Source organism: Nerophis ophidion, linkage group LG09 (assembly GCF_033978795.1).
Source record: "Nerophis ophidion isolate RoL-2023_Sa linkage group LG09, RoL_Noph_v1.0, whole genome shotgun sequence".
Classification (NCBI taxonomy): Eukaryota; Metazoa; Chordata; class Actinopteri; order Syngnathiformes; family Syngnathidae; genus Nerophis; species Nerophis ophidion.
The window spans coordinates 12605628-12632788 of NC_084619.1; the positions used below are offsets into that span (position 1 = coordinate 12605628).

Sequence of the window (27161 nt, forward strand, 5' to 3'; positions counted from 1 at the left end):
TATCAAACCAGGGGTCACAAACAGGGTGATAAGCCCCAGGTCACCCACAAATAGATGGATGGATGGATCCAGGGGGCAGTGTAGCGTACCCAGATGTAAAACATATTTTGCACAATCAGCCTTTTTATATAAAGCCATAAAGGAATGGAACGACCTCACAACAAACTTGAAAAGTTTAACAAAATACTCTTCCTTTACAATTGAAGTTAAAAAGTGGCTTTGGAGCAATCAAAGCTGCTCACACGGTCACTAAGGTGGGCACTGTGTTTGGCAGGTCAACTTAATGTGTGTTATATTTTGTTGTAAATTGTGAGGTGTGTCTGTTAAAATCATGGTTGTTTGTATAAATGATGTCAGATGTGAACAAGAGCATGTATTGTCTTTGTGTGATGATGTAAATTAGATGTGGTTTTATTGTATATTAAGTATATGTTAATGAAAGGGCTTTTTTATGACTTTTCTTAATTTGATTACGTGATATGGTATGATTTTATTGTCATCATTTTATTGCATGATTTTTGTATCCCTTTAATTTAGGTAGCTAGGGACTGCAGATGGAATTTAGCTATTTAGCTATAGTCTGGTACAGAACATATTTGTCTTTGAGCTTAGTGTTTGTGTGCGTTGTCTCTTCAAATAAAGACTAAACTAAACTAAAGATTGTATGAGTCACCCGCACACTCACCAGTGAGTCACATCTGGAATGTTATTTTATTGTATTCCTTTCAATTACATTGCATGCATATATAGTTGAACATGACCAAGCATCTACCCAAGAGTGACATAGAGCAGCTCTAATATACTGAATTTTTCGGACTATAAGGCACACCAAAAATCCTTTCATTGTCTCAAAAGTCAAGAGCGCCTCTCGTATGTATACCTTTTGGTTGTGCTTACTGTTCTCGAACCAAATTGATTTTGTACGTGGTGTGATAAGTGTGACCAGTAGATGGCAGTCACACATAAGAGATACTTGTGGACTACAGGTAGATGACTGTTCTTCAATAAATGACGACGGAAAACAAGACCAAAACTTTGATATTTCATTGAGATTATGGAACATTACACACAGCGGTCTTTTGAAATGGTTTTGTCTGACTTTGGTAAGCTATGGAGCCGCACCGCTTGAAGGATTGTCGCAGCGTTACGGCAACCGCTGTCAGACGTACTGTTCTTCAACATTTCTAAAAGGACCCCAACTTGGGACCTATTGTAAGACAAGTTTTGGCTTTTTGTTTTGCAACATTGTGCAAAACCAACATGTCTTACCCATTAGTACTTGCTGTTGTGTGCATAAGTCCCTAAAATATGCACACGCTGTAGTCAAAAGGCTCCTTCTTTTTCTCTATCCTGTTGTTGTGAGGCGTTCATTCGCGCTGTTACCATTTCTAATATAAAGCAGCATGCAGTTCTACCCTATATCTGTCAGTAGACTCGCTATGTAGCTTTAAAAACTACATTAAAAGATGACGGGGAGAAGACCGCTCGCCAAAACGCCGCATCCTGAAGAGATGGTCAGAAAGCAGCTGGAAAACAGTCAATAAGCATAATCATTGTACAATTTTGACCATCCATCCATCCATCTATTTTCTACCGCTTGTCCCTTTTGGGATCGCGGGGGGTGTTGGAGCTGTCACGCCAAATTTCTTCCCCCCCCCCCATTTACTTCCGGGATCATGATTAATACAGACGTTTTGTTAACGCTATATTATAAAAATATAACGCTATATTATAAAAATACAGACGTTTTATTAACGCTATATTATATAAAAAAAATTTAAAAACAATTTACAAAACACAAGCTATGGGATGACGCATTTACTTCCGGAGTCACGTTTCCTCTTATGTCATCCCATAGCTTGTGTTTGTAAATTGTTTAAAGAAAAATGTTTATAATATAGCGTTAACAAAACGTCTGTATTTTTATAATATAGTGTTATATTTTTATAATATAGCATTAACAAAACGTCCGTATTAATCATGACCTTGGAATTAAATTGGGGGGGGGGGGGGGGGGGGGGGGGTTGTAGGGAGAAGAAAAAAATTGGCGTGACAGAGCCTATATCAGCTGCATTTGGGTGGAAGGCGGCGTACACCCTGGACAAGTCGCCACCTCATCGCAGGGCCAACACAGATAAACAGACAGCATTCGCACTCACATTCACACATTAGGGCCAATTTGACCACAGAACCAATATTAAATGTTATGTAGAACACGACAAAGTACTTTAAATGTCGAAAAAAATATCACAATATGACCCCTTTTAAGTATTTTGAGGAAAACATCAGTAGAAGAGGACGCAAACTAAAACACTACGTATGTATCCTGCTGTATTACTCCAAGAAGTAGCGGTCCAGTTCAAAAATGTTGGGGACACTGGCTTAAACTTATGTTTTGTAGTTTGGATTTTAGAAGTATATTGTGTGCTGCGATTGGATGGGTGAAACATTTTTTTATTTTTTGAAATAACCAAACTACAACCAAAATAAACGACTGACTTAAATTTCCAATTTTTACAACACAAAAAAACACCCTCTTCTTCAGGGCGCTGAAAGAAAAAAAAAAAATATATATATATATACATATTTATACATTCCTTTTCAACTGTATTTTCAGGTTTTTCCCTTATTTGAGAATATTTTTGAACCTACAACAAAGCCGCTCTTAAAGACAGTGTCGAATCAAACAGCTGCAGAGTTGTCTGTTTTCATTAATAAGGGCGAACACAAAACGATTGTTCATGTTTTTTTGATTCATGCCTATTTCCGCACCTAAGCCACGGCAGAAGGATGAAAGCGCCGCATGCAGCTTGTCGACCCCTGATATAGACTGTGGCATCTTTGCTGTAAGGAGGCTGTATTATGACATTTTCTCGACTGCATTAATTTATTATTCAGTGTGTCGTTCCACGCGGTAGTGTCTTAAAGCATATGGTCAAGGATAAAAACGAGGCTGGAATGTCAATACTAAAACTTCTTAGCTCCTGTGACCTTTATTATAAAGGATAATAGGCTCCAGCACCCCCCGCCACCCCATAAAGGGACAAGCGGTTGAAAATGGATGGATGGATGATATTTCAATACCTAGGTTAGATTCACTGTGGTGTGCAACACAACTGATGCACTAGTGCAGTGGTTCTCAACCTTTTTTCAGTGATGTACCCCCTGTGAACATTTTTTTAATTGAAGTACCCCCTAATAAGAATAAAGCAGTTTTGGTTGAAAAAAAGAGATAAAGAAGTAAAATACAGCACTATGTCATCAGTTTCTGATTTATGAAATTGTACAACAGTGCAAAATAGGAGTATATTTATAGCTAGAATTTACTGAAATTCAAGTATTTATATTTATATGTATATATATATATATATATATATATATATATATATATATATATATATATATGGGCTTCACGGTGGAAGAGGGGTTAGTGCGTCTGCCTCACAATACGAAGGTCCTGCAGTCCTGGGTTCAAATCCAGGCCCGGGATCTTTCTGTGTGAAGTTTGCATGTTCTCCCCGTGATTACGTGGGTTCCCTTCGGGTACTCCGGCTTCCTCCCACTTCCAAAGACATGCACCTGGGGATAGGTTGATTGGCAACACTAAATTGGCCCTAGTGTGTGAATGTGAGTGTGAATGTTGTCTGTCTATCTGTGTTGGCCCTGCGATGAGGTGGCGACTTGTCCAGGGTGTACCCCGCCTTCCGCCAGATTGTAGCTGAGATAGGCGCCAGCGCCCCCCGCGACTCCAAAAGGGAATAAGCGGTAGGAAATGGATGGAAAAATGGATATATATATATATATATATATATAATGAATATTTGATTTTCAGTGTTCATTTATTTACACAAATACACACACACATAACACTCCTTTCTTCAAAAGTGCAATGCTTTGCAGCCAGTAGCACAGCCTTTGAAGGAGCATAGGTATGGGCAGCATCTGTGAAATTTCCTTTGCAGGAAAGTAGTGAGTTTAGGGTTGAATTGTCCATCCTCGTTCTATTCTCTGTCTCTATCCTAACCATGCTCAACACCCTATCTGATGATGCATTTCTGTGTGGCACGCACAAAAGTGCCATCATCAAATGCACCAGAGTCCGGAATCTTCCATGTCTCCCTAGCATACCCCTTCCCCTTCCATCTGTCCTGGATTAACTGAAATTCTTGTTTGCAATCAATTTTGGAACTTGCAAGCGTATTTCTTCTTCTTACTCGTCGTCGCCATGACTGTCTATTTTTCGTTCTTCTGCTTCGTCTCTGTTGTTTTTGGACATTACTACTTGCCGTAGTTTTAAAGTAATGCATGATGGTAATCTGGATGTTGTGTGTCAGTGCATTAATGTGCCGGCTGGAATAAACACACGCTGAGAAATAGCTCAGTGCCTGCCTACTTTATGGGTTATAGAGAAACCTATGGATAACGGAAACATATATTCTTGTTGTGTGTGCAGTTGTGCACTCTCCAAAAACCGTAAATGTTATAACAGGACTGGGCCGGCACGCTGTTTATAAGGAGGAGAAGAGGACGTGACGACAGGCTCTCCTCACTCAGCTCCGGCTGGAAATCGGGAGAAATTCAGGAGAAATTCGGGAGAAATGTTTTCCTGGGAGATTTTCGGGAGAGGCACTGAAATTTGGGAGGGTTGGCAAGTGTGCTTTAACCGTTCCACCGTCAAATAATTTCTCTTAATCAGGACAAAAAACAAAGTTTTTTTTTTAACTGGAAAAATTCCCGGTTTTCCCGAAATTCCTGGAATTCCTTAATACAATTTCTCAATTAGAAATACTTCAACATTTCTCGAACGATTTGAAAAGTTCCAACACCAATCATTTCAACTCATTCACAACATTAAAGTCTTTCAACATTTTTCCTAAAATTCCTGCTTTTCCCGAAATTCCCAAATTTCCATGAAATTCCCATTAAAGCGAATGTAACATTTTTCAAAGTTCCACAATTCCCAAATTTTTCATCCGATTCAAACCATTCCAACTCCAAAATATTCAGCCTGTTCAAAATTGTGTGCTCTCCTCAACAATTTAGAAAAAAACATGGATTTCGAAGAATTCACAGTTTTCAGGGACATGTTCCCCATTCAAAATGCCATCCATCCATCCATTTTCTACCGCTTATTCCCTTTTGGGGTTGCGGGGGGCGCTGGCACTTATCCCAGCTTCAATCGGGCGGAAGGCGGGGTACACCCTGGACAAGTCGCCACCTCATCGCAGGGCCAACACAGATAGACAGACAACATTCACACTCACATTCACACACTGGGGCCAATTTAGTGTTGCCAATCAACCTATCCCCAGGTGCGTGTCTTTGGAAGTGGGAGGAAGCCAGAGTACCCGGAGGGAACCCACGCATTCACGGGGAGAACATGCAAACTCCACACAGAAAGATCCTGAGCCTGGATTTGAACCCAGGACTGCAGGACCTTTGTATTGTGAGGCAGATGCACTAACCCCTCTGCCACCGTGAATTTCTGTTTTTTTTAAACTTCTACAATTCACAGAATTTTCAATCAATTCAAACCATTTCAACATCAACACATTCCACTCATCGAACTAACACTTTCCCAAGTTACAAACCAAATTCCGTTTTTCATGGAAATTCAAACTCTTCAACATGCACACCTTTTCACCATGGATTGATTTACGTGGACCCCGACTTAAACAAGTTGAAAAACTTATTTGGGGGTTACAATTTAGTGGTCAATTGTACGGAATATGTACTGTGCTGTGAAATCTACTAATAAAAGTATCAATCAATCAATCAAAATCAACATTGAAACTATTCATACATTTGTCACACCGCGGTGAGGGATGTCTTGTCTTGGTTTCTTCTGTATTGTGAAATTCCATGTTTTACTTTGAAAAGTAACTCCTCTCGTTTCAGATCATTTGCCCTTCCTTTTGTGTCATCAGTCTGACGTCATCCCTGACCCCTGATTGTTACCACCTGTTTCACATTACCCTCATGTGTCTTATAAGCCCACACCTCCCCCTTGTTCTGTGCCGGGAGTGTTTCGAGTATTCGTGCCTCTCTAGCGTCCCGTCCATGCCTTTCCTTGTCTCACGTTTATATATCTTGATCCTGAATTCCTTCGTTGCTATTTTGAGTTTTCTTTTCCTCCTCCTCAGCAGAGTGATTTTGTGTTAATTAGTTTTACAGCCGAAGTGGTGAGTTATCATTTTTTTCTTACGAATCTTTCTTTCCTCAAATTTTTGTTAAGTGTAAGATTTTTCATAGCCCTTGCGTCTTCCTCTTGTTGGAGCGTTTTGTGTTATTAATAAGTTTCATAGCATATACAGCGTCAATCATAGTTCGTCATTGTTTTTGTGGTTTCCTATTTTCGGAGTGATTTTCGGTTGTTCCTTTTTCGCCGATTAGTTTTGTTATTGTAGATATTCTGTTACCCTGACTCTGGAGGTGAAAAGAAGCTGTCAAAATAAAAGCCTGCCGAGATATTCCCTACTATGCATCCAAGCCCTATCCTTTTGACCAAGCCTGACAACATTCATACTACATTCTGTCAGCATTTCAGTTCAACTTCAGCATTGGAGCATTCACACACAATTACACCAGAATTGCCTTGTCGGCCAATAGTATCAGAGCCACAGTGGCAACAGAGACCAACAAGGTGGCAACTTGGGTTGACGACACACTAAGCACAAGATGCAGGGATTGAGCACATGTGTGTGGTGTACGAACCTGACTCTGATTGCTGCTGCAGCACCGCTCCGAGTGCGTCACGCCTCTCCTCTCTGCTGCATGCCCCGCCTCCTGGCCTCCATCTTGGTCAGGACTGCTGCTCCTCTCAGCCCGCTGTGGGCTCATCGGTTCCGTCTCTCCACATGCCTCATCTAGTTTTATGTAAGGAATGTGCTTCATAAATAAAGTTTGATTGATTGATTTATATTAAAAGCTCTATTCTCTGGCAAGTTTAGATAATTGTTATTGTATTTAAATCACCTATTGTGTGTGTGTTAATGTGTGCAGTGCATAATCATTTTGACGTGCCCAAGGGGCAGCGGGAAAAAAAGTTGCGAACCACTGAGTTGGAATTTCATTTTATCCTACAAAGGGAACATGAGGGGTTTGTGCATCCCCCACTTCAAACTGCAAGATTCCCGTGTAGCACTCCAGGTGCTAAACACGCTGACAAATACCCCCTGCTGTGGTAGAGCAAAATGTGCACTGTAGTTAGAGAATTGACAATACTTGTATAGCTGATGCATGTCATCATGTGCGTGTGCTTTGCTCTTACAAATTGCTCTGGCACATGAAAATGTTTTGTTTGTTTTTTTTAGGAAAAAAAAAAGAGAAACTGTCAGTATGAATGTCTTTGGTTTAAAATCCTATCTACAGTGAATGTCAGCATCAACCTTCTCTATGTCGGGAGTCAGCAACCCGCGACTTTCTAGCCTTTTTTAAAAAGGGTGGAAAATGGAAAAAGATGGGTGAAAAATATATATATATTTTTTTGTTTTATTATGTTTTTTGTTTGAGGACAAACATGACACAAACCTTCCCCAATTGTTAGGAAGCCTACTGTTTAATATGTTTAATGTGATTATTTGGTGAACATCGTTTTGTACTAATTTTGGTGGTTCTTGAACTCACCATAGTGTGGACTGGGAAGCGACAGTTTGTTTACATGTAAAATATTCCACTCCTTCTTTGTCTCCTTTTGTCCACCAAAAGTGTTATGCTTTAAGCCTTACGATATCCAAAGAGGTAAAATAAGCTCCCGCCTAGATCCTTGGGTCCACTGGTCCTTCATCCCAGTGGTCCCCAACCTTTTTCAACGCTTGGAAATTTGTCCCACGTACCGGGGTTTTTTTTTGTTTTGTTTTTTTCATAAAGAAATACAATCATGTGTGCGTACGGACTGTATCCCTGCATACTGTATTGATCTATATTGATATATAATGTATATATTGTGTTTATGTTGATTTAAAAATAAAACAAATAAAGACATTTTGGTTGGGGACCACTGCTTTATCCAGCTCGCCCTCAACAGTTACCGGTGTGCAGATTGCCGTTTGTCTGCAGGCTTGTAGCAGCGTGGGCGTGCTGCGCTCAGTGTAAGCTGGGGCGTGTCTGGGCGAGCAGCCAGAGGAGGAACTGTGACACTCAGTTGCAGGAGGGAAGCGGGTTTGAATCTGCGCCGTGACATTTTTAATCCAATATGGCTTCTTCAACATGTTAGGCTGCCGACCCCTGGTCTATGTATACAAAGGCATTTTTTTACAAACTAACCATCTTCCCTGGACCATTTCTTTTGGTCAACCCTCCTGATTCCATTGTTTCTTTTTTTTCACTTTGTAGACCATCTCCGTCTCTGTGTCGGTCCTAACGCTAAGCTGCATCGCGCAAGACCGCTGGTACGCCATATGCCACCCGCTGATGTTCAAAAGTACTGCCAAGAGGGCTTGCAAGAGCATCATTGTCATCTGGCTGGTGTCGTGCGTCATCATGATCCCTCAAGCCATCGTGATGGAGAGCAGCAGTCTGCTGCCGTCTCTCACCAACAAGACCAGCTTGTTCACCGTGTGTGATGAACATTGGGAAGGTGAGTGATGTTGGATCATAATGTGTTGTAAGTAATATACAGGAGCCTATCCCACCGTTTTAGCACGTTTTAGCATGACATTATATACACTTTTCAATGAAACAATGACTCTTTGATACAATGTAAAGTAGTCACTGTTCAGCCCCTATTAGACTGCAATGAGGGAGCCACACAAAATCTTGAGACTTTGGGCTGAAATTGGACATTTTCATAAAGGAGTGTACTAGGGTTGTACGGTATACCAGTATTGGTATAGTACCACAATACTAATGAATCATATTTGGTACAATACCACCTCTAAAGAGTACCGCTCAACTACCCCCAACCACCCCGTTGTCGTCACGTAGTGTCATTTTTAGTTTTACGGCATGTTCGGCAGTGCACAAACACGGAGTACTTACAAGCAGACACAGTGTGTAGACAAAAAGGGAGAATGTGTTAAGATCCGTACTCCGATCTTCCCATATTATAGTTTGTTGCATTTTTATTCACTCCGTCGTTCTACCCTCATACTTCCTGTTTAGTCATTACCATGGTTACTCGCCTGCTGCTCACGCCCCGCACACCTGCTACAGATAATCACCGTCACTTTATAAGCCGTCCTCTTTTGTTTGTTCAGCCTGGGTTCATAATTTGCTTTCACGCAACGAGTTACGCCTGCACTCTGTCATCTTATGTATACTCTCGCTAGCTTTTCACGCTCAGCCATTTGTTTATTCCAGCTCTCATGCTATATGTTTTGTTTGGGGCGGTATAGCTCGGTTGGTAGAGTGGCCGTGCCAGCAACTTGGTGGTTGCAGGTTCGATTCCCGCATCCGACATCCTAGTCACTGCTGTTGTGTCCTTGGGCAAGACACTTTACCCACCTGCTCCCAGTGCCACTCACACTGGTTTAAATGTAACTTAGATATTGGGTTTCACTATGTAAAGCGCTTTGAGTCACTAGAGAAAAAGCGCTATATAAATATAATTCACTTCACAATTCACTTCACTCTTTAATGTGTCTATGTGCCAGTTTACTTCTCATTTTTGTATATCCTAGCTTTTATGCTAGCGTCCTTTGTTTGTTTTATTCTACTAGCTCCAGCATTTTTGTTATATAGCTCTTTTTGTTATTTAAATAAATTGTGTATATCTTACCTTTGCTGTGTTCACTTGACGCATCCTCGAGGGAATCGAACCCGGCATCACAATGATAAATGATAAATGGGTTGTAATTGTATAGCGCTTTTCTACCTTCAAGGTACTCAAAGCGCTTTATGCCGAACCGGCGTAACAGAATGAATGCATTTTGGCTTAAAAACTAACGATAAAGGCACTCTGACCCCGTATCTCAGCGACTGTGTCACAAACCTGGGGGTAAAGTTCGACTCAGATTTTAAATTCGAAAAAAAAAAATCAGCAGCGTCGTTCAAAAAAGCTTTTATCAATTACGCCAAATAGCGAAAGTGAAACTGTTTCTGTCAGGACATGATCTCGAGAAATTAATTCACGTCTTTATCTCAAACGGTTTTGACTTGTTGGGATGTCGCATGGCTGCAGTTGTGTGTCCCCGAGTATGCAAGAATCCAGGAGAGTTGAGTGAAGGTAAGAGGACTTTAATACACATAAGAAAATAACAAAAGCAAACATAAAGCAGTCGTGCAAAGCAACGTTCTCAACATGATATTAACTTCAAGCACTGAGGAGTGCTCGAGTGAAACATAAATAGACCTATGTGGATTTACAGCAGCTGAGGACCGCTGCCAAAAACAGTGCTCAGCGGAGTAAACAGGAAGTATAAAAAAATAAGAGCACTGAACAGGAAATAAAGTACAAAACACGAAAAACTATCAGAAATTAAGTGACAGATTGTCACATGACTACTGCATTGCCCTATGTAGGCATTAGCCAGGCCTCCCTCGCCCGCCTGCAGCTCGAGCAAAACTCTGCTCCTCGTTTGCTAACACAGACCCGCAGACGTGAGCACATCACCCCTATATTAGCGTCCCTTCACTGGCTCCCTGTGCGTTATCGAATCAATTTTAAACTCCTTCTATTTGCTTTTAAATATCTAAACAACCTAGCGCTAACATATCTCTCCGACCTCCTTCAGCCTTACTGGCTCACTCGATCCCTAAGATCAGCCAATCAGCTGCTACTGACGGTCACTGACACAAGGCTGAAGCTTAGAGGTGACAGAGATTTCGCTGCTGCTGCTCCCAGGCTCTGGAACGACCTACCTCTGAGTGTTAGACAAGCCTCCTCTCTTCCTGTTTTTAAATCTCTCTTAAAAACATATTTTTATTCCTTGGCTTGTAACACTAAGTGATATCCATCCTGCAATGGCGCCCCATTATACACATGCTGTGAACTTGTTTTTATGTTTTTAGTTTTAATTTTTATTTTTTTATCATGTTCTGTTTGTGTTGTGTTGTTTGCTCGGTCCTCGTATTATCTTTTAACATACCCATTGTAGAGCACTTTGGCTACCTCTGTGGTAAATTTTAAATGGGCTTTTTAAATAAAAGTGATTTGATTTGATTTAAATCAATCAATCAATCAATCAATCAATGTTTACTTATATAGCCTTAAATCACTAGTGTCTCAAAGGGCTGCACAAACCACCACGACATCCTCGGTAGGCCCACATAAGGGCAAGGAAAACTCACACCCAGTGGGACATCGGTGACAATGATGACTATGAGAACCTTGGAGAGGAGGAAAGCAATGGATGTCGAGCGGGTCTAACATGATACTGTGAAAGTTCAATCCACAATGGATCCAACACAGTCGCGAGAGTCCAGTCCAAAGCGGATCCAACACAGCAGCGAGAGTCCCGTTCACAGCGGAGCCAGCAGGAAACCATCCCAAGCGGAGGCGGATCAGCAGCGCAGAGATGTCCCAAGCCGATACACAGGCAAGCAGTACATGGCCGCCGGATCGGACCGGACCCCCTCCACAAGGGAGAGTGGGACATAGAAGAAAAAGAAAAGAAACGGCAGATCAACTGGTCTAAAAAGGGAGTCTATTTAAAGGCTAGAGTATACAAATGAGTTTTAAGGTGAGACTTAAATGCTTCTACTGAGGTGGCATCTCGAACTGTTACCGGGAGGGCATTCCAGAGTACTGGAGCCCGAACGGAAAACGCTCTATAGCCCGCAGACTTTTTTTGGGCTTTGGGAATCACTAATAAGCCGGAGTCCTTTGAACGCAGATTTCTTGCCGGGACATATGGTACAATACAATCGGTAAGATAGGATGGAGCTAGACCGTGTAGTATTTTATACGTAAGTAGTAAAACCTTAAAGTCACATCTTAAGTGCACAGGAAGCCAGTGCAGGTGAGCCAGTACAGGCGTAATGTGATCAAACTTTCTTGTTCTTGTCAAAAGTCTAGCAGCCGCATTTTGTACCAACTGTAATCTTTTAATGCTAGACATGGGGAAACCCGAAAATAATACGTTACAGTAGTCGAGGCGAGACGTAACAAACGCATGGATAATGATCTCAGCGTCTTTAGTGGACAGAATGGAGCGAATTTTAGCGATATTACGGAGATGAAAGAAGGCCGTTTTAGTAACGCTTTTAATGTGTGCCTCAAAGGAGAGAGTTGGGTCGAAGATAATACCCAGATTCTTTACCGTGTTGCCTTGTTTAATTGTTTGGTTGTCAAATGTTAGAGTTGTATTATTAAATAGAGTTCGGTGTCTAGCAGGACCGATAATCAGCATTTCCGGTTTTTTGGCGTTGAGTTGCAAAAAGTTAGCGGACATCCATTGTTTAATTTCATTAAGACACGCCTCCAGCTGACTACAATCCGGCGTGTTGGTCAGCTTTAGGGGCATGTAGAGTTGGGTGTCATCAGCATAACAGTCAACGCTAATACCGTATTTGCGTATGATGTCACCTAGCGGCAGCATGTAGATGCTGAAGAGTGCAGGGCCAAGGACCGAACCCTGGGGAACTCCACACGTTACCTTAACGTAGTCCGAGGTCACATTGTTATGGGAGACACACTGTATCCTATCAGTAAGATAAGATTTAAAGCTGAAGCTACAAACCCCGTTTCCATATGAGTTGGGAAATTGTGTCAGATGTGAATATAGACGGAATACAATGATTTGCAAATCATTTTCAACCGAATTTTCAGTTGAATATGCTACAAAGACAACATATTTGATGTTCAAACTGAAAAACTTTTTTTTGTTTTGCAAATCATTAACTTTAGAATTTGATGCCAGCAATACGTGACAAAGAAGTTGGGAAAGGTGGCGATAAATACTGATAAAGTTGAGGAATGCTCATCAAACACCTATTTGGAACATCCCACAGGTGTGCAGGCTAATTGGGAACAGGTGGGTGTCATGATTGGGTATAAAAGCAGCTTCCATGAAATGCTAAGTAATCCACAAACAAGGATGGAGCGAGGGTCACCAATTTGTAAGCAAATTATTGAAAAGTTTTAGAACAACATTTCTCAACGAGCTATTGCAAGGAATTTAGGGATTTCACCATCTACGGTCCGTAAAATCATCAAAAGGTTCAGAAAATCTGGAGAAATCACTGCACGTAAGTGATGATATTACAGACATTTGATCCCTCAGGCGGTACTGCATCAAAAACCGACATCCGTGTGTAAAGGATATCACCACATAGGTTCAGGAACACTTCAGAAAACCACTGTCAGTAACTACTGTTGGTCCCTACATCTGTAAATGCAAGTTAAAACTCTACTATGCAAAGCAAATGCCATTTATCAACAACACAGAGGAACGCTGCCGGCTTTGCTGGGCCCGAGCTCATCTAAGATGGACTGATGCAAAGTGGAAAAGTGTTCTGTGGTCTGACGAGTCCACATTTCAAATTATATTTGGAAACTGTGGACGTGGTGTCCTCCGGAACAAAGAGTAAAATAACCATCCAGACTGTTACAGGCGCAAAGTTCAAAAGCCAGCATCTGTGATGGTATGGGGATGGTATGGGTAACTTACATATCTGTGACGGCACCATTAATGCTGAAAGGTCCATACAGGTTTTGAAGCAACATATGTTGTCATCCAAGCAACGTTATCATGGACGCCCCTGCTTTTTTCAGCAAAACAATGCTAAGCTACGTGTTACAACAGCGTGGCTTTGTAGTAAAAGAGTGTGGGTACTTTCCTGGCCTGCCTGCAGTCCAGACCTGTCTCCCATCGAAAATGTGTGGCGCATTATGAAGTGCAAAATATGACAGCGGAGACCCTGGACTGTTGAACAACTTAAGCTGTACATCAAGCAAGAATGGTAAAGAATTCCACTTTTAAAGCTTCAACAATTAGTTTCCTCAGTTCCCCAACGTTTATTGAGTGTTGTTAAAAGAAAATGTGATGTAACACAGTGGTGAACATGTCCTTTCCCAACTACTTTGGCACGTGTTGCAGCCATGAAATTCTAAGTTAATTATTATTTGCCAAAAAAAAAAAAAAGGTTATGATTTTGAACATCAAATATCTTGTCTTTGTAGTGCATTCAACTGAATATGGGTTGAAAAGGATTTGCAAATCATTGTATTCCGTTTATATTTACATTTAACACAATTTCCCAACTCATATGGAAACAGGGTTTGTATAACACTGAAACAGAAAGAGGTGCTTTAAGGCTTTAAGACATGGCTATCCAGCTAGCGGCTAAAGTCCATCCGCAGTGGTGTAGTTACCTAAAAATCACTAATCCTCGCCTCCATGGCGACAAATAAAGTAGGTTTCTTACAAGTATCATCCCTGCAGGATGAGGAATAGCTAAACATGTTTCACTACACATCGTAGGTTACCGGCGTCACAATGTAAACAAACGCCACGGGTGGATCTACACCTATCCATCAATCCATCCGTTTTCTACCACTTGTTCCGTTCTGGGTCGGGGGGGGGTGCTGGAGCCTAGCTCAGCTGCTGTCGGGCGGAAGGCGGCGTACACCCTGGACAGGTTGCCACCTAATCGCAGGGCGATCCACACCTAACATCCATTGTAATGATACCAAGTACTGGAGCGTATCTAGTCGATACTACTCTGATTATATCGATATTTTTTATCCTCACAAAATCTATTTTCGTTTTTTAAATAATGTTTATTCTGTTTATAAACTCGGGAACTATGTTCGTGGACACATGAGGACTTTAAATATGACCAATGTATGATCCTGTAACTACTTGGTATCAGAATGATACCTAAATTTGAGGTATTATCCAAAACTAATGTAACGTATCAAACAACGGAAGAATAAGTGTGTGAGGAAGCGTGGCCTGTGGACCTGCAGCGAGGCGGGGTGTGAGAACGGTGACAGGTGCGTAGATGGCCCACCTGGGCACGTTTTTCTGATCACCTGTCACTCTGGAAAAGTGCAGCAGCTGAAAAGGAAGTGGCTGGAGTGGTTTAGGGTGGAGAAAAAACCAGAGCGAGAGCGTGACAGAGACGGAGACGAGAATGGATGGCTGAAAAGCAACCCGAAGAATGAGTCTGTCACGAGAGGCGATTGCTGGAAACCGGTCCGAGTTTATTGAAAAATAAACAAAACCACAAAACCATCAAGCCTGCCATGTCCGTCCTTGGTGGTCCGAAGATACCGGAGGTGCAAGACCTCCACAAAGTGATTATTACATTTTAACAGAAGTGTATATAGAACATGTTAAAAGAGAAAGTAGGCAGATATTAACAGTAAACGAACAAATAGATTAATAATCTATTTTCTACCACTTGTTCTTAATAATGTTGACAAAATGGTGAACGAAGCTATTATGAGGAAACACAATAAAAGGTCTGATAAAGTATTATTATTATTTTTAATCATGTCATGCGCATCATAACAACGAAATGCAACATGACGTGACATAAAAGCTGCGGATCTGAATCGGTTGTGTCACTATTGCTGTGGCCGGGTGAATCTGCAAGATTTTTATCAAGTTTATTTAGGGGTACCAACTTCAAGATATGCTGAAAGTTTCAACAGTATTTGAAATGGTGGGGCATTGTTTCGTCTCGCAGACATACTCAAAAATTGGGTTATAAAAGTGACCATAGAGCAACATTTCTAACAATCCCTATTCAATACATATTATCTAGACAACAAGGAAGTGTTTTATTGCAATGTCAATCAATCAATCAGTGTTTATTTATATAGCCCCAAATCACAAATGTCTCAAAGGACCGCACAAATCATTACGACTACAACATCCTCGGAAGAACCCACAAAAGGGCAAGGAAAACTCACACCCAGTGGGCAGGGAGAATTCACATCCAGTGGGACGCCAGTGACAATGCTGACTATGAGAAACCTTGGAGAGGACCTCAGATGTGGGAAACCCCCCCCTCCCAGGGGACCGAAAGCAATGGATGTCGAGCGGGTCTAACACGATACTGTGAAAGTTCAATCCATAGTGGCTCCAACACAGCCGCGAGAGTTCAGTTCAAGCGGATCCAAGACAGCAGCGAGAGTCCCGTCCACAGGAAACCATCTCAAGCGGAGGCGGATCAGCAGCGTAGAGATGTCCCCAACCGATACAGGTAATGTAATTGGGATATGATCAAATGTGATATAGTACCTACTAGTGATGTCATGATACTATTATTTTGGTACCGGTACCAAAATGTATTACGATACTTTTCGAAATAAAGGGGACCAAAAAAAATTTGCATTATTGGCTTTATTTGAACAAAACAATCTTAGGGAACATTAAACATATGTTTCTGATTGCAAGTTTGTCCTTAAATAAAATAGTGACCATGTGAAGTGAAGTGAATTATATTTATATAGCGCTTTTCTCTAATGTATCAAAGCGCTTTTACATAGTGACACATACTGGACAACTTGTCTTTTAGTAGTAAACAAGGAAACAAAGGCTCCTAATTTACCTGCTGAAGTATGCAGTAACAATCTTTCCATTCTATTATTTTGTCAAATTTATTAAGGACAAGTGGTAAAAAAATGTTTATTATTCTACTTTTTCATTTACTGTTGATATCTACTTACATTTTATTTTAACATGTTCCATATACACTTCTGTTAAAATGTAATAAACACTAATTCTTCCATTGTTTGGATGCTTTACATTAGTTTTGGATGATACCACACATTTGTGTATTAATCCGATACCAAGTCGTTACAGGATCATACATTGGTCATATTCAAAGTCCTCATGTGTCTAGATACATATTTTCTGAGTTCATAAACATAATGTAAATTGAAAAAAAATGAAGGAAGGTGTTGTGATGTCAAGAAATATCGATGTAATCGACTATATACGCTTCTGTACTTGGTATCATTACAGTGGATGTTAGATGCAGATCCTCCAATGGCATTTGTTTACATTGTGACGCCGGTGAGCTACCGTGTGAAGCATGTTTAGCTATTCCTCGTCCTGCAGGGAAGATACTTGGAAGAAACTTACTTTATTTGTCGCCATGGAGGCGAGGAATAGTGATGTAAAAGTAGCTACAACACTACCGACTGTGGCTTGATGTTAGCCGCTAACAAGCGAGCAATGTCTTAAAGCACTTCTTCCTGAGGCCGTTTCAGTTTTTTTTTTAGTTTTCAGTTTTTTCACAATTATCGTTCATTTTTAAGCCAACATGTGTGTGTTCTCCCTTTCATGTCTACACACTGTGTTTGCTTGTAAGTACTCCGTGGTTGTGCGCTGCCGAACATGCTCCTCTGCTCATAAACCAACAATGACACAACGTGACGATGATCGAGAGGGCGGAGGGGTGGAGGCGGGCCGGTACCTTTTAGAGGCAGTATAGTACCGAATAAGATTCATTAGTATCGGGGTATAATACTAATACCGGCATACCGTACAACACTGGTGTCAGGTTCGTCCCTGACAGTTTGGTTAGGTTTTAGTGTTTCCTATGTGACTTTGTTTCCTGTCAGTGCTTTTATTTTGGTTATTTCCTGTTTTTTCTCTTGAGCGCTGGTTCCCCTCAGATGCGGCTGATTGGCACTTGGCCACACCTGGCGTCAATCAGCCCACTGCTATTTGAAACTGTTTTCTCCTCCAGTCAGAGCTGGATTATTGTTACTCCTGTCGTGTCGTGTCGATGTCTTTTCTACTCGTCATTCCCACTGATCGTGTTGTTGCAGCCTAGTGGTAAGCTATATTTGGTAGCTTACTGTCTTTTGTTCCTTGCTTCCGGTTTTTGTTGGTTCATAGCCTAGTTTGTTATCTACCTCGTGCACGCTTTTTGTTTGTACCCTTTGTTTGGTTTTGTTTTAGTGTTTCCTCTCTGGCTTTCTTTCCTGTCAGCGCTTTTATTTTGGTTATTTCCTGTTTATTCTCTTGAGTGCTGGTTCCCCTCAACTGCGGCTGATTGGCACTTGGCCACACCTGGTGTCAATCAGCCCACTGCTATTTGAAACTGTTTTCTCCTCCAGTCAGAGCTGGATTATTGTTACTGCTGTCGTGTCGTGTCGATGTCTTTTCTACTCGTTATTCCCACTGGTCGTGTTGTTGCAACCTGGTGGTAAGCTATATTTGGTAGCTTACTGTCTTTTGTTCCTTGCTTCCAGTTTTTATGCTCATAGCCTAGTTTGTTATCTGCCCAGTGCACGCTTTTTGTTTGTACCCTTTGTTTGGTTTTGTTTTAGTGTTTAAATTAAAACCATGTTTCCTTACTCAATGCCTGCCTACATCTCTGCATCTTGGGGTTCGTCACAAACTCACTCTGACACCGAGACCTTAGTAGCTGGCCATGTGATGAGCGAGCGGGCAGAGAGAGAATTTAATGCTGCAATTTTTTGTGTGGCTGTGAAAAGTAGCGGAGAAAAAAAAATAGAATCTACACTTTGAACTTCGAAGAAAACTGTAAAAAGCCGCGGCTGAGAGTAGACATAAGTGCTCCGATTGTAGGGAGTCGGCGCACAGCATGGATCGCCACCTTGCCTAGGATTGTTCACCGTGTTCATGTAAGAGAGGGACCTAAAAGACATTGTAAAAGCTAAACATGAAGGAAGGTGGAATGATATGACTTCAAGACTCACTTTAATGCTCATCAAATGCTGACCACATTGGCACTCATGTCGTTTTTCTGACCTAAAAAAGGACGTCTACTCTCAAAATTCCCCCCAAAATAGACATAAAAGTGTTTTTTCATTGTTTTCTAATGCAGTGGTTCTCAACCTTTTTTCAGTGATATACCCCCTGTGAACATTTTTTTTTTTTAATTCAAGTACCCCCTAATCAGAGCAAAGCATTTTTGGTTGGAAAAAAAAGAGATAAAGAAGTAAAATACAGCACTATGTCATCAGTTTCTGATTTATTAAATTGCATAACAGTGCAAAATATTGCTCATTTGTAGTCTACTTTCTTGAACTATTTGGAAAAAAAGGTATAAAAATAACTAAAAACTTGTTAAAAAATAAACAAGCGATTCAATTATAAATAAAGATTTCTACACATAAAAGTAATCATCAACTTAAAGCGCCCTCTTTGGGGATTGTAATAGAGATCCATCTGGATTCATCAACTTATTTCTAAACATTTCTTCTCAAAAAAACATCAATATTTATGGAACATGACCACAAAAAATCTAGCTATCAACACTGAATATTGCATTGTTTCATTTATTTTCACAGTTTATCAACTTACATTCATAATATTCAATAAATATATTTATATCAGATTTTTGAATTGTTGCTATTTTTAGAATATAAAAAAAAAAAAACTCACGTACCCCTTGGCATACCTTCAAGTACCCCCAGGGGTATGTGTACCCCCATTTGAAAACCATTGCTCTAATGAGTTTCAGCTCATTTCTGCGAGCCCACTTTTCATACTTGCCAACCCTCCTGATTTTCCCGGGAGACTCCCTAATTTCAGTGCCCCTCTGGAAAATCTCCTGGGGCAACCGTTCTCCCGAATTTCTCCCGATTTCCACCCAGACGACAATATTGGGGTAAGGCACTACCTTTAGCGTCCTTTCTCACCTAAAACCTTCACCCCTTAAAGGGGAACATTATCACCAAACCAATGCAAGCGTCAATATATACCTTGATGTTGCAGAAAAAAGACCATATATTTTTTTAACCGATTTCCAAACTCTAAAAAACTAACCACTTTCATAAGGTATTGGATATAAAGGAGGACTTTTTTTCTCCTCCATTCGAAAACGTGGACGTTATCAGCACTACTGTCTGATTCCAATCAATGCAAGTCATCAGAATCAGGTAATACACCAACTTATATTCTTGTCTTTATGAAACAAAGGAAACTCAATGTGTTAAAGGGGAACATTATCACCAGACCTATGTAAGCGTCAATATATACCTTGATGTTGCAGAAAAAAGACCATATATTTTTTTAACCGATTTCCCAACTCTAAATGGGTGAATTTTGGCGAAATAAACACCTTTCTGTTTATCGGTCTTTTAGCGATGACGTCAGAACGTGACGTTACCGAGGTAATACAGCCGCCATTTTCATTTTCACATTACAAACACCGGGTCTCAAATCTGTTATTTTCCGTTTTTTCCACTATTTTTTTGGAACCTTGGAGACATCATGCCTCGTCGGTGTGTTGTCGGAGGGTGTAACAACACTAACGGGGGGATTCAAGTTGCACCACTGGCAAGAAATCTTCCGCCAGACCCCCATTGAATTTGCCAGAGTGTCTTCACATTTGACCGGCGATGCTAAGACAGACATGGCACAGAGATGTATGGATAACCTGCAGATGCATTTGCAACGATTAAGTCAACGAAATCACAAAGGTGAGTTTTGTTGATGTTGTTGACTTATGTGCTAATCAGACATATTTGATCGCAGCATGACTGCCGGCTAATCGATGCTAACATGCTACGCTAATTGATGCTAACATGCTATTTACGCTAGCTGTATGTACATTTGAAACTAGATACCCACATTTAATGCGAAACAAACACTTACCAATCGACGGATTTAATTTGCTCCAGTGTCACAAGATGTGAAAGTCCTGATCGTTTGGTCCGCACATTTTACCGGCGATGCTAATAAAGCAGCCATGCTATGGGCCACTTCATTAGGTACACCCATGCTATGGCCAAAGAGCGTCAATACCTATTCGCTCAATAGCTTCAATTTCGTTTTCGCTATCTGCCTCCATACTGCGACCATCTGTTTCAATACATGCGTAATCTGTTGAATCGCTTAAGCCGCTGAAATCCGAGTCTGAACCCGAGCTAATGTCGCTATATCTTGCTGTGGTAGCCGCCATGTTGTGTGTATTGGCAGCCCTGTATGACGTCACAGGGAAATAGACAGTCGCATCGCAAATAGCGAAAATCAAGAACTTTAAAGCTTTTTTTAGGGATATTCCGGGAGGTGTAAAATTTTGAAAAAACTTCGAAAAATAAAACAAGCCACTGGGAACTGATTTGTATTGTTTTTAACCCTTTTGAAATTGTGATAATGTTCCCCTTTAACATGCGGACCTGAGTGAGGACAACCTGTCGTCACGCCCGCTTTTCCGACATACTAGCAGCGTGCCGGCGCAGCCACACTATATTCACAGCTTTTCACACACACACACAAGTGAATGCCACGCATACTTGGTCAACAGCCATACATGTCACACTGAGGGTGGCCGTATAAACAACTTTAACACTGTTACAAATATGCGGCACACTGTGAACCCACAAGAACCAAGAATGACAAACACATTTCGGGAGAAGATCCGCACTGTAACAAAACATAAACACAACAGAACAAATACCCTGAAACCCTTGCAGCACTAACTCTTACGGGACACTACAATATACACCCCCGCCCCTACAAAAACCCCTTCATCTCCAGAATTCGGAGGTCTCAAGTATGCCACTTTTAGCTCCAATATATGGGTGAGCCTGAATCACCATGGTGACGTGACCCACAGAAAACTAAAGGCAATTTCATATAGTAAAGGATGTCCTTCATCCTCATCCTGAATCCCGTTATTTTTCACACAGAATTTAAAAGAATGATCAAATATGTCTTGCATTGTTGCAGGTTGTAGCAGTGCAACCAAAAAAGAGGTCAGTCTGCACACATTTCCACACAAAAAAAGGCCCAGGGCGCGATTCAGAGCCAGAATCACCGGACTGTGATTCAGGCGCGCTAACCCCTCAGGTGCGGCGTTGCTGCAAGATCAAGAATCTCATTTAAATGAGGTTTCGCCTCATGTCAGGTGCACGAGTAAGAGGCTAAGTTGAATACCAAGTCATACTTATCATGTCAATATCAGTATACTAATCAGGGGCCATTTACTTGAAGCTGGTTTCCAATACTACCGAGAAACAAGGTCCTGTAATTTGGTGGAGGGAAGTCATGATAAGAAATTAAAGCAGCCTTTTCATCCACCTCCCTTGAGAAAAAAACAGCGTGGATTATGATCTCCACATTAAGGTCGAGGTTGATCACAAAAACACATTTGTTTGATAACATTTAATTATTTAACGGCCTACTGAAATGAGATGTTCTTATTTAAACGGGGATAGCAGGTCCATTCTATGTGTCATACTTGATCATTTCGCGATATTGCCATATTTTTGCTGAAAGGGTTTAGTAGAGAACATCGATGATAAAGTCCGCAACTTTTGGACGCTAATAAAAAAGCCTTGCCTGTACCGGAAGTAGCAGACGATGTGTGCCTGACGTCATGGGTTGTAGAGCTCCTCACAACCTCACATTGTTTATAATCATGGCCACCAGCAGCGCGAGCGAATCGGACCGACAAAAGCGACAATTTCCCAATTAATTTGAGCGATTCGTGGATGAGGATAGTGAGAGTGAAGGACTAGGAAAAAAAAAAAGAGAGCGGTCAGTGGGAGCGATTCAGATGTTATTAAACACATTTACTAGGATAATTCTGGAAAATCCCTTATCTGCTTATTGTGTTACTAGTGTTTTAGTGAGATTATATGGTCGTACCTGAAGGTCGGAGGGGTGTGGCCACGGTTGTGGTGACCGCCAGTGTCTCTGAGGGAAGCCACGTTTCTCGACAAGCATCCCACGTTCGGGGGCGGCCGGTTGGAGGAGGCAAGAGAGTCGCAGCTGCCTCTTTGATGCAAACTCCGCTCATGTCTACGGTAAGAGTCGACTTATTACCAAAATGTTCTCACCGAAAACTGCCGGTTGACATGTGGCAGAGAACCACAGAGCTTGACTGCTCTGTTCCATAGTAAAGCTTCACCTTCGGGAATGTAAACAAGGAAACACCAGGTGTGTTTGTGTTGCTAAAGGCAGCCTCAATACACCGCTTTCCACCTACATCTTTCTTCTTTGACGTCTCCATTATTAATTGAACAAATTTCAAAATATTCAGCAACACAGATGTCCAGAATACTGTGTAATTATGCGATTAAAGCAGACAAGTTATACCTGAGATCGGGCTGGAACAAAATGTCCGCTACAACCCGAGACGTCACGCGCACGCGTCATCATACCGACGTTTTCAACAGGATACTTCGCGCAAAATTTAAAATTGCAATTTAGTAAACTAAAAAGGCCGTATTGGCATGTGTTGCAATGTTAATATTTCATCATTGATATATAAACTATCAGACTGCGTGGTCGGTAGTAGTGGGTTTCAGTAGGCCTTTAATCCTAATGAGCTGTTGAAAAAGTGCAATTGTGCACTTCAACCATTTTTTACATATGAAGAGTTCAAGCGCAAAAAAACGATAAACGCCATTCCGATAATTTTGAGCTGAGTACCACTAAATAGTTTACACTATTCTCTTCCACAAAGTACGTTCTAATTTTCTGCAAGAGAGACTTATCTTTTGCATTTCACTGTTGAATATTTTGTTTTACAAACCCCAAAACCAGTGAAGTTGGAACGTTTGGTAAAACAGATAAACATTTGCAATTACTTTTCAACCTATATTCAATTGAATTGACTGCAAATAGAAGATACTTAACGTTCGAACTGGTAAACGTTGTTATTTTTTTGCAAATATTAGCTCATTTGAAATTTGATGCCTACAACATAATTTCAAAAAAGCTGGCACAAGTGGCAAAAAAAACTGAGAAAGTTTAGGAATGCTCATCAAACACTTATTTAGAATATCCCACAGGAGATCAGGCTAGTTGGGAACGAGTGGGTGCCATGATTGGGTATAAAAGCAGCTTCCATGAAATGCTCAGTCATTCACAAACAAGGATGAGGCTAGGGTCACCACTTTGTGAACAAATGCGTCCCGATTTTCCCGGGAGACTCCCGAATTTCAGTGCCCCTCCCGAAAATCTCCCAGGGCAACCATTCCCCTGAATTTCTCCTGCACGTTATTTGACTATCAATTTTTCCTTATGTTCGCTACTTTTGTTTTACCTCTCTTTTTTTAAATGAATATGTTCCATGCCCTCCATGTTGTGAGATGTACAGGATGCCACGCGTCTTTATGTTAGGAGATTCTGTGTATGTGCCCGAGGTTAGCAGTTAGCACTTGGAGTAATTTTAAAAGCCTACTGAAACCCACTACTACCGACCACGCAGTCTAAAAGTTACATATCAATGATGAAATATTAACATTGCAACACATGCCAATATGGCCGGTTTAGTTTACTAAAGTACAATTTTATATTTACCGCGGAGTTTCCTGTTGAAAACGTCGCGGAATGATGACACGTATGATGACGCGTGTTTGTGATGTTATTGGTTGGAGGAGATATTTTAGCCCAGCACCACACACAGCTAAAAGTCGTCTCTTCATCGCATAATTACACCGTATTTTGGACATCTGTGTTGCTGAATCTTTTGCAATTTGTTCAATTAATAATGGAGAAGTCAAAGTAGAAAATGGAGGTGGGAAGCTTTTAGCATTTAGCCACAAAAACACAGCAGGTGTTTCCTTGTTTAGAATTCCCGAAGATGAAGCTTTACTATGGATCAGAGTGGTCAAGCGAACATGGATCCCGACTACATGTCAACCGGCAGTTTTCGGTGAGAAAATTGTGGCAATAAGTCGCCTCTTACCGGAGACATCAGCGGAGCTTCCGTCCTGCTGCAGCTGCCATGACTTCCCTCAGAGACTCTAGCGTCAACACACCCGTGGCCACACCCCTCCGACTTTCAGGTACTAATCAATCTCACTAAAACACTAGAAACACAATAGGCAGATAAGGGATTTTCCAGAATTATCCTAGTTAATGTGTCTAATAACATCTGAATCGCTCCCACTGCAATCGCCTTTTTTTTTTTTAACTTTTTTTATAGTCCTTCACTCTAAATTTCCTCATCCACTAATCTTTCATACTCGCTCAAATTAATGGGGAAATTGTCGCTTTCTCGGTCCGAATAGCTCTAGCTGCTGGTGGCTATGATTATAAACAATGTGAGGATGTGAGGAGCTCTACAACCTGTGACGTCACGCGCACATCGTCTGCTACTTCCGGTAAAGGCAAGGCTTTTTTATGAGCGACCAAAAGTTCGGAACTTTATCGTCGATGTTCTCTACTAAATCCTTTCAGCAAAAATATGGCAATATCGTGAAATGATCAAGTATGACACATCGAATAAGAATAAGAAAATCTCATTTCAGTAGGCCTTTAAGGCCATTAAAAAAACAGCTCGTTGAGACGAAAATTGGATCCCTTCTTTTATTGTTACATCGACACAACATTTCAAAATCATACTTTTTGTTTTTTTTGCACAGGATCGACCCAAACTTTCGGAGAAGTGTTTTCATGCGCTCCAACCTGACTGATAAAACCACCTGTCTCGATCGGAATTAATTTGTGATTCGAACATGTGTGATTGAGTCAGAATAATCCGATTGGTGTGTCTATATATATGAAACCTTTTTATTCCAGTTAAGGTTTCAATCCATTTAATTGTTTTCAGGTGCACAAGGCCAATAAAGCGAAATCAAGAAGGTTGTGTAGCTCATTGGCGTCGTAAACACAATGAGAGGTAACAGTCTATGCCAGCTGAGGCCAATCAGCCTAAACAGTATGCAATCAATTTGGATCAGGTGCTGCCAGTCTTCTGAAGCCAGTCGCACGCCACACTGCAAGAGAAAGAGAGGAAAAGAGGCGAGGAGAGCAAAACTACAACAGCAGGGACAGAATACAATAGTTCGAAATAAACTAATATTGTAGAGGAGCCAGATGAAGTGGTTCGGGCATCTGGTCAGGATGCCACCCGAACGCCTCCCTAGGGAGGTGTTTAGGGCACGTCCAACCGGTAGGAGGCCACGGGGAAGACCCAGGACACGTTGGGAAGACTATGTCTCCCGGCTGGCCTGGGAACGCCTCGGGATCCCCCGGGAAGAGCTAGACGAAGTGGCTGGGGAGAGGGAAGTCTGGGTTTCCCTGCTTAGGCTGTTGCCCCCGCGACCCGACCTCGGATAAGCGGAAGATGATGGATGGATGGATGGATGTACACAAATCATATCAGCAACCTCAAATTAAAGGCCTACTGAAATGAGATTTTCTTATTCAAATGGGGATAGCAGGTCCATTCTATGTGTCATACTTGATCATTTTTTGATATTGCCATATTTTTGCTGAAAGGATTTAGTAGAGAACATCCACGATAAAGTTTGCAACTTTTGGTCGCTAATAAAAAAGCCTTGCTTTTCCCGGAAGTAGCAGACGATGTGCGCGTGACGTCACGGGTTGTAGAGCTCCTCACATCCTCACATTGTTTACAATCATAGCCACCAGCAGCAAGAGCGATTCGGACCGAGAAAGCGACAATTTCCCCATTAATTTGAGCGAGGATGAAAGATTTGTGGATGAGGAAAGTTAGAGTGAAGCACAAGAAAATAAAAAATACAAATAAAAAAAGGCAACAGCAGTGGGAGCGATTCAGATTTTATTAGACACATTTATTAGAATAATTCTGGAAAATCCGTTATTTGCTTATTGTGTTACTAGTGTTTTAGGTAGATTATAAAGTCATACCTGAAAGTCGGAGGGCTGCGGTGACCACCAGTGTCTCTGAGAGAAGCCAAGATCACAGCTGCCTTTTTGACAGCTTCTGCAGGAGTACGCTAACTCCGCTCTCGGTAAGAGACGACTTAATATCACAATTTTCTCATTCAAAATCTTGCTGGTTGACATGTGGTAGAGAAACATGTGTTGTGATTTTGGACTCTTCCGTTCCTTAGTTTGAGCACTTCCTGTTTATCTGGTTTCATGGTTTCACATTGGTTCCACCTCCCCTTGTTTTCGACGCACACCTGTTTTTCATTGATTGCTTTAGTATTTAGTCCTGCCTGCTACCTCAGTTCTTTCAGGTTGGTTTGTTTGCTACTTGCAACACGCACGTTGGTTCTTATTTTTGTAATCACTATTGCTAAGTCTCGCCTTAGCTTTACGTGCGCTCTGCACCTCTATTCCTGTACTCTGCTCTCGTTGCTAATTATTAGCATAGCTCTCCGTGCATTCGGCACGCCTTTTCTTTGAATTTTGTACCAGTATTATTTTTGTTTTTGTATTAAATCTAATCTTACCTGCAACTCCTGCCTGTCCTGGTCCTCTTGCATCCCTGGGGTAGCAACACGCATCCATTATGCCTCGCCATCGTGTCAACATGTTCGCTAAAGCTTCACAACAAACAAAGAAACACCGGCTGTGTTTCGGCTGCTAAAGACAGCTGCAATCCACCGCTTTCCA

General features: G+C 41.3%; 1 protein-coding gene across 1 annotated transcript in view; it reads left to right on the forward strand.

Annotated features, from left to right (window-relative positions):
* hcrtr2 (hypocretin (orexin) receptor 2) overlaps nt 1-27161 on the forward strand; it is an 86343-nt gene that overhangs the window by 40815 nt on the left and 18367 nt on the right. Inside the window, exon 3 of the mRNA XM_061910336.1 lies at nt 8335-8578. Coding sequence (XP_061766320.1) covers nt 8335-8578 — 244 coding nt within the window. The remainder of the gene's footprint in view (nt 1-8334; nt 8579-27161) is intronic.